General features: G+C 42.3%; 1 protein-coding gene across 2 annotated transcripts in view; it reads left to right on the forward strand.

Annotated features, from left to right (window-relative positions):
• Positions 1-7,614, forward strand: part of Zmat4 (zinc finger matrin-type 4) — a 379,134-nt gene that overhangs the window by 324,916 nt on the left and 46,604 nt on the right. For both annotated transcript variants that reach the window (XM_021170888.2, XM_029480293.1), the window contains exon 6: positions 6,520-6,616. In XM_021170888.2, coding sequence (XP_021026547.1) covers positions 6,520-6,616 — 97 coding nt within the window. The remainder of the gene's footprint in view (positions 1-6,519; positions 6,617-7,614) is intronic.

Consider the following 7,614-nt stretch of genomic DNA (forward strand, 5'->3'; position numbering starts at 1 on the left):
TATTTTCTCTTCCTTTCTTTTTCTTTTTTATTTATGTTTCTGCTGGAGGTTTATTTTGGATAAAATGGTTGAAATTACAAAGATACATGGTGCTACAGGTCTAGAAAATAATTTGAAAGTAATTGGCTTCTTTTCTTCATCAGCGACAACTTCAATTCTAGCACTGAATGTCATTTTAGCTATAGATATTTCATAGCTGGGAATTTTGACCCTGGATGCAGAGACTTCAGAAGGTTCCTCCTCTGCACATGTTGCTGCTTTTCCTCCCCTCATCTGCCAAGAGTGTGTTGCAAAGTTGACCTTAAGAACTCCCTTAGCATTTGATGGAATTTTGCAGAATAACCCTCTGGGCTTCCATCTTTTTATATAGGAAAATCTCGACAACAGATTCATGTCTGTTATTGAGTGGCTGTCTACTTAGCTCTGGTACTCGTGCCTGACTCATGCATATTCTAAAATTTATCTGAATACTAAACGCTCACAATGTTCCTACACTGCCATTTTAAATTGGCCCATACGGTCTATACCAGGGTCTACTCTCATTGGGAGGTATGTGTGTGTGTGTTTGTTTGCTTGCTTATTAGTTAGTTTGTTTTTAATCTTCCACTTAAGGTACGTGGGAGCAACTTTGAATTCACCTTTTCAAAGAGTATACTTTGGTTTTATTAGTTTTTATATGGATGTTTCCCTGTCCTTGGTTCCTGTGACTTACAATTTCCCCTCTGCTTCAGATTGGTATAAGTGCTTGAAAACTTCTAGGCTTTTAGGACTGAGACTATAAATCTCTCTACAACCTTCACAACTGTATCTGTACTGTTTTCTTTCCTTGGGTCAAGCCGACTTCGGCTTTTCTCTGAGGGAGTGATTTAGAGATATTTTAGATGCTTTGCAAATCTTCTTGTGATTTATCTCCAATTTAATTGAATTGTCGTCAAAACTCCCTCCACAAACATAATTTAAGTTTACAGGTTGACAGGAGCCCAGCACATACTGCACATGGGTGTGTCTCAGTGAACACTTGCAGAGGTAGAGTTCCAGATATAAATTAGTTCGTACAAGATGGATGATACTTTTGCTCCGGTTCTCTAGGCGCTGTTTATTTTTATCCTGTTTTTCTATCTACCAACAGAGAGATGTGAACATCCCCTATCATTGTGGTCTTGACTCTTTCTTCCTTTGGTTTTTGATCAGATTTTATATTAAGCTCTTATTAGCTCTCTGACATTCCAAGTTCTGTTCATGTCTGGGAAATGCCTTGCTATGAAGTCCGTTCAGACATGAGCAGAAGCATCTACACTCTCTTAACTTCCTATTCTAATGATTCAGTTCCGACTCTTTTAATTCTCCACTTACTGTTCTAATGAATCAATTCTGGCCTCTTTAGCTCTCATCACTAAACACACAATGTCTGCCTTTGAATGTAGTGTATGTTTGATATATTTGGGTCTTGGTTTTTATCCACTCTGACGATTTCAGCATTTTGAGATTTTTTTAAACGTATTTATATTTAATGTAATTATTAATACGATTACTTTTATCACTTTGTTTCCAATGTGTTCCATCTGTTTTCTATTTTTATTTTTCCACCTACATGTGTATAAGGGAGGGGTGGTGTGTGCGTTTAGGGGGTACATGTGTGGTTATGAATGGCTGTGTGTGTGTATGTGTGGTATATATGTTTGTGGTATATATGTAGTGCCGCAGTCTCCAACCCACAGATACAAGAATGACATGAACACCAAGTCGGGTTCATGCAGCAGCTTCTTCTTTTACTTGCAGCTTTTTCTCTTACAGCTCTCTCCACTTAGGGCAAGGGCAATTCTCCTATACTCGCGGCAACCGACCTCATCTCGCTCCACGCCACCTCATCCAATCAGAATCACACACGCTCCAAGCACGAGCTCAGGTCGGTCACAGATAGGCTGACAGATCCGGATCACGAGGAATAGTCTAGCTTGGCAGGCAGCTTACACATGCAGTTTCACTGCACATGTTTGGGCAAGGCAGTAAACATGTGGGGTTCATGGGGCCTGGGCGCCATCTTGGCCCATGTGGCCACACCCGATTCCCTCAATGTAGCATGTGGTATACATGTGTAGAGCATGTGCTGCATGTGTGGGTGTACACAGACTGCCACTTTCCCACAGTTCCATGTTTTCTGTTTTCTATTCCTTCATTACATTTCTTTGTGGGCTAATAGAAATGTTTACCACTTTGCATTATTTTCTCTGCCCTTAGCTCTTTACATTTTAGTAATTAGTGTAAAAGTGCATTTGGGACTATCATTGCTTTAGATTTAAAATTGCACTATTTCATATAAAATAAGATCATTCTTCAGTAATGGTCTTCTGTTCCCCGTCATCCTTTGCTTGAATTCCATGCATGTTATGAACACTAAGATATAATATCTACTTTAGTGGTGCCATGTGTATGAATGTGTATATGTGAGTGTGTGTGTTTGTGTGTGTATATGAGTGTGCACATATTATTGTGTGTGTGTGTGTATGTGAGCATGCATGCACATCATAGTGCACATGTGAAGTCAGAGGACGTTCACGACATGCGTCTCTTCTTTCCACATCGGAGACCTGAGCCACAGATGGTGGCCGTCAAGCCTGGTATCATTTGGCTAGTGCCGTATTTATCTATTCTGATGTTCATGTCACTGTGTTTTGCTATGGATCTCAAACTTAGTTCAGTATAGGGTTTAATTTGACTTGCTTTTGTTTTTCCTCACCTTGAAAACTTTATGCAGCAATTCAAATGTGCAGGCATACTGTGTGGCTAGGCTTTGTTTATGGGCATATATTTGGTCTTCCTTGGGTTTCAAATGGTATCCAGGTGGATGCTAAATCCTTTCTTGGCAAGGCTGTTTGGCTTTTTAATTCATCTTTTCACTTTCCTTTTGTTTGATCACTTTTCACTATGAGCCACTTCCTCCTCTGCCCTCCATGTGCTGTCTCCTCTCCCTGGGTCACTCCTTACTCAGCATCCCTTTGCAAGCAGATTAGCATCCTGTTCTTATCAGACTCCTCATGGAACCCACTGATTCCAATTAGGGATCCCCACATGGGCAGGAGTGTGAGCCCATACCTTGGACCAAGGCCAACCTATCAAAGACCATATAAAATAGATTTTCCCTTCCCCAGAAGACAATAACTTCCAATAATTCCTCATCCAGGGGTGGATCCTTGAGAACCCTTGCTCCCTATCCATGCTAGATACTGTTCAGGTCTTATTCAAATAGCCACAGGTGCCTTGAGTCCAGAAAACACTGTTTCAAGAAAGTCCTCCCCAGCCTCTGACACTCACATTCTTCCTCTGCCTCCTCTTCCATGATGTTCCCTCAGCCTTGGAGGTCACTGGGTCATATTTAGGGTGGAGCATGACACCATCACTGGTCTCAGTGCTTGGACCACTTGTGAGTCTCTGTTGACTACTGTTCAGTGCAAAAGTAGCTTCCCTAATGTGGCCTTAGGAGAGCCCTCTCTGTGCCAAGAACTCAAGGGGCATCAATACATTGTTTGTCTTTCTCCCCAACTAGCTCCATAAGGAAACAAACAGTGTCTTATTATTTCCAATGCTCTCAGCATTCAGCAAAATCCCTGGCACCATAAGACGGGCTCGGAGGTGCTTCTCTAATGTGCAGTGATTGTAGCAGAAGCAGTGTAGACTCCAGTTTTACTGGTCTTGAAAAGACACATTGAGGAGACACATTCTGCTGACCTCTCAAGACCCATCTGTTATAAACACCGTGCTGGGAACTATAAATACAGCCTGATGTGTCTTCAAGAAGCTCCTCCAAGTCAGATACTGTCTGTCTTGTTCCCACTCCACTCCAGGGCTTCGGGATGCTGTTAATGTGCTATTATGCTGAAATGGATTCAGTGAGGAGGTTGACATTTTTGATTTAATAATTAGATTCAGTAGTTCCTGGAGGGAAAAGAGCCATATAATTCCAAAGTAGTTAGGATTTCAACTAAGTATTAATAAAGCCCACAGTTCCCACCGAGAATGCCATGTCTTGTGTGGGGGAGGTTCCCTCGACCCCTCTGGTTTTGTTCTTGTTTATGCCCACTTCTTACCCCTGTAGTTTGTTCTGCAAGAAAGTACCTGATATTCCCTGCCCATGCCCTGGTTTGGCTGCAGAGCACAAGAAATCTTGTGGAAAGTAGCAGGTCAGAATATTTTTTTTTCAGATTTGTTGATGTTCTTAAAAGTTCCCAGTTTTAAACATAAATATTTATACCTATTGCCAAACTGAGTCTCCATTTTTTTTTACAAGGAACCCTTTGATTAGTGTGCACTCTAAGGAGGACTCACACGCGGCAGTTACTGTTTATTATGAAAAGATTGATGGAGACCTCTGGAGGGAGTTACTGCCTGAAGCCGGATTTCATATTTTGATTCTATGCATAAAAGAGCAGAATGGATCAGGCCTGGATAAGCGTCCTGACAACTTCTATACTGGCTGTGATAACTTATAGCCTCTGGGTTTGGGGAAGAGGATAATCTTTCGGAAGTCGGGAGGCAGTGCAAGCTCAGCTCTTTTTAATGGAGCAGCTTGGTTTTCATTCCTCAGATCCACCATTCCTGTGACTAAGTCAAGTTTTAAAGAAGAGACAAAACAGAGAACTGGGGGTGGGGTGGGGGGAGGGTTGTTGTGGTGTGGTTTGGTTTGGTTTGGTTTTAGACTGTTTGTTTTTAAAGAATGGAGTTCTGGTTTGAAACATCTCCTAGCCCTGTGCTTAGATTTATTCAACAGAACCTATAGAACAATGTTTCTCAACATGTTGAGACTGCTTTGGGGGGTCAAATGACCCTTTCATAGGGTTTCATAGCAGACATCCTGCATATCAGATGTTTGTGTTATGACTCATTACAGTAGCAAAGTTACAGTTATGAAGTAGCATGTGGTTGTGGGTCACCACCACATGAGGAACTGTAACATTAAAGGGCCGCAGCAACGGGAGCTTGAGAATCATGGCTGTAGAAGCTTTTCATGGGCAGGTGTTTGAGGTTGAGCCCCTACTCTGCTCTTTGCTTGGATCTTGGCTCTGACCTCACATCCTACATGTAAGGGCAGGTCTGACTGATGATTCTACTATTTTTAATCATCTGATGTCAGACTCTGGAAGCAGCTCTCCTCTCCTTATACATCTCCTTCCCATTGCCTCTGTGGGGGTCGTTCTCCCAGGGTCTGAATTTTCAATTTCAAGAAGTCCTTTGCTCCTCCACAGACATGGAAAATCCCCACTAACGTTTCCAGGGCAAAGCAGATATGCCTACTGCTTGCTTATCTTGAAGAAGTGTGTGCTAGAGTTCTTTGTTTTCCCTCCTGGGGCTTTGTGGTCGTCCCCTGGGACTTTTTTCTTTCTTTTCCCCCCACTATGTTCTCCCTGATTCCTTCAAGGCTGAGAATGCAGTGTGGAAGCTGTGGAAGCAATAGCGAATGACAAGCTACTTCACAGAGACCATACAAGTTAGCACAGACTCGCCTGTCTTTACAAGGGTCTCAAACTGAGTAGTGTGGGCTCCTGGCTTATAGGATTCGGTATTAGCTTTCCCTTCCTCCCCATCCTCTCTTGGGGATACAGCAGGAGGAGGAATGTGGACCACTGTGCACCTCCGCTGTACCAGAGGTTTAATGTGACCTAGATAATGCTGTCCAACAATACCAACTTACCTTTGGATAAATCAGTGCTCATAAATACTCAAGATTTTGCTCAACACCTTAAAAGCAAAGCTTTCCTTTTCTATTTTGGAATTCCTAGTGCCTAACCCAATGCTGATGCTTTGTTAATGAGGCAAGGAAGTAAACAGAAGACTCATAGATATTCTTAACTCTGATGGGCAGTCAGACTAACCAAGAATTGATTGCTTTTTTCTTTCCTATTGGTTACTTGATTTTATAAAACAGTCCTAATATTGAGCATAAGTTAGTAATATCTAGTGTTACACTTCAGTTCTGTTTAGGAATGGAGATGGCAAAGGAGTGCGACAGTTTATTGTTTTTGTTGTTTTGTTTTGTTTTGTTTTTTGTTTTTTGAGGTAGGGTTTCTCTGTGTAGCCCTGGCTGTCCTGGAACTCACTTTGTAGACCAGGCTGGCCTCGAACTCAGAAATCCGCCTGCCTCTCCTCCCAAGTGCTGGGATTAAAGGCGTGCGCCACCAAGCCCGGCAGTTTTTTTTTGTTTGTTTGTTTATAATGTTACTGTAGAGATTAAAACTATATCTATGAGACTTGTGCGCAGGGCTGCGGGGGAATTTATCTTGAGGAGTTTAGAGTTGCTTCAGCCATCTATAAATAGGACAATCTGAGTCCAAATCCCTGCACATTCCCACTTCTGTTGAGTCTGGTGGCTGGGCTCTGGGAAGGAGGGGCAGGAGTGGCCTTGTAGCAGGGAACCCAGGAGTCTTCTCTGATACTCAGAGCTTGCCTCTGTGGAAATTCGACAATTCATTCATCATCAGGACTGATGGTAAGATGCAGCTAACCAAGCCTGTCTGTCACTTACAGGTCTGAGACGTACTTACAGATGTACCACGTGCAGTGTGTCGCTCAACTCCATAGAACAATATCATGCACATCTGCAAGGATCAAAGCATCAGACCAAGTAGGTACTCTGTTCCCACCCCATCCCTGTTCCCACTCCATCCCTGTTCCCACTCCTTCCCTGTTCCCACTCCTTCCCTGTTCACACTCCTTCCCTGTTCCCACTCCTTCCCTGTTCCCACTCCTTCCCTGTTCACACTCCTTCCCTGTTCCCACTCCTTCCCTGTTCATACTCCTTCCCTGTTCAAACTCCTTCCCTGTTCATACTCCTTCCCTGTTCACACTCCTTCCCTGTTCACACTCCTGTCCTGTTTCTGTCCCTTCTCTGTTTGTTTCCACTATTTCTGTTCCCACTCTTTCTCTGTTCCGACTCTTGGGTCCTTCCTGTGGACTTGTTTTTGCAAGATCATTAAAGCCAGACCTGTTATTTATCTCCAAAAAGGCAGACTGATGTATATTTTATCTTATCTCCAAAGTCTCCTTGACATTTATGCATCTTGAACCTTCCAAATGTGCCTAGCATTACTGAAAGAACAGCTGCTTCTCCCACTTCAGCACAAGTAATGGAATTTTTTTTTTCAAAAATAATTCAGCATGCTTTATGACCTTGAGGAAACTTTTTAGAACTGTATTTTGTTTTTGAGGAACTGACATGATCCTTGGTAGGCTTTACTAAGAGCTTCTGTGTCATGCAATTAAACTCTGTGAATATGTCCTATCATGTCCCCATTCTGGGTTTATGTTGTCTATTATTATAAAATGTAACGTACCCCCTGGTATATTTAATTCGGATATAAGTCATGTATGTGTATGTGTGTGTGTGACACATATATGTGTGTATGTTTGTGTGTGTATATGTATATAATACATATGTGTATATACCTATATGCATATAATATATGTCATATGTGCATATTTAAATATAAAATCTTGGATATATATGTATATATGCACACACATGCACACAAGCACATGCTCTCTCTCTCTCTCTCTCTCTCTCTCTATCTCTCTCTCTCTCCATCCCTCCCTCCTCTCTCTCTCTCCCTCTCTCCCTTCCTC

This window comes from Mus caroli, chromosome 8 (assembly GCF_900094665.2).
Source record: "Mus caroli chromosome 8, CAROLI_EIJ_v1.1, whole genome shotgun sequence".
Classification (NCBI taxonomy): Eukaryota; Metazoa; Chordata; class Mammalia; order Rodentia; family Muridae; genus Mus; species Mus caroli.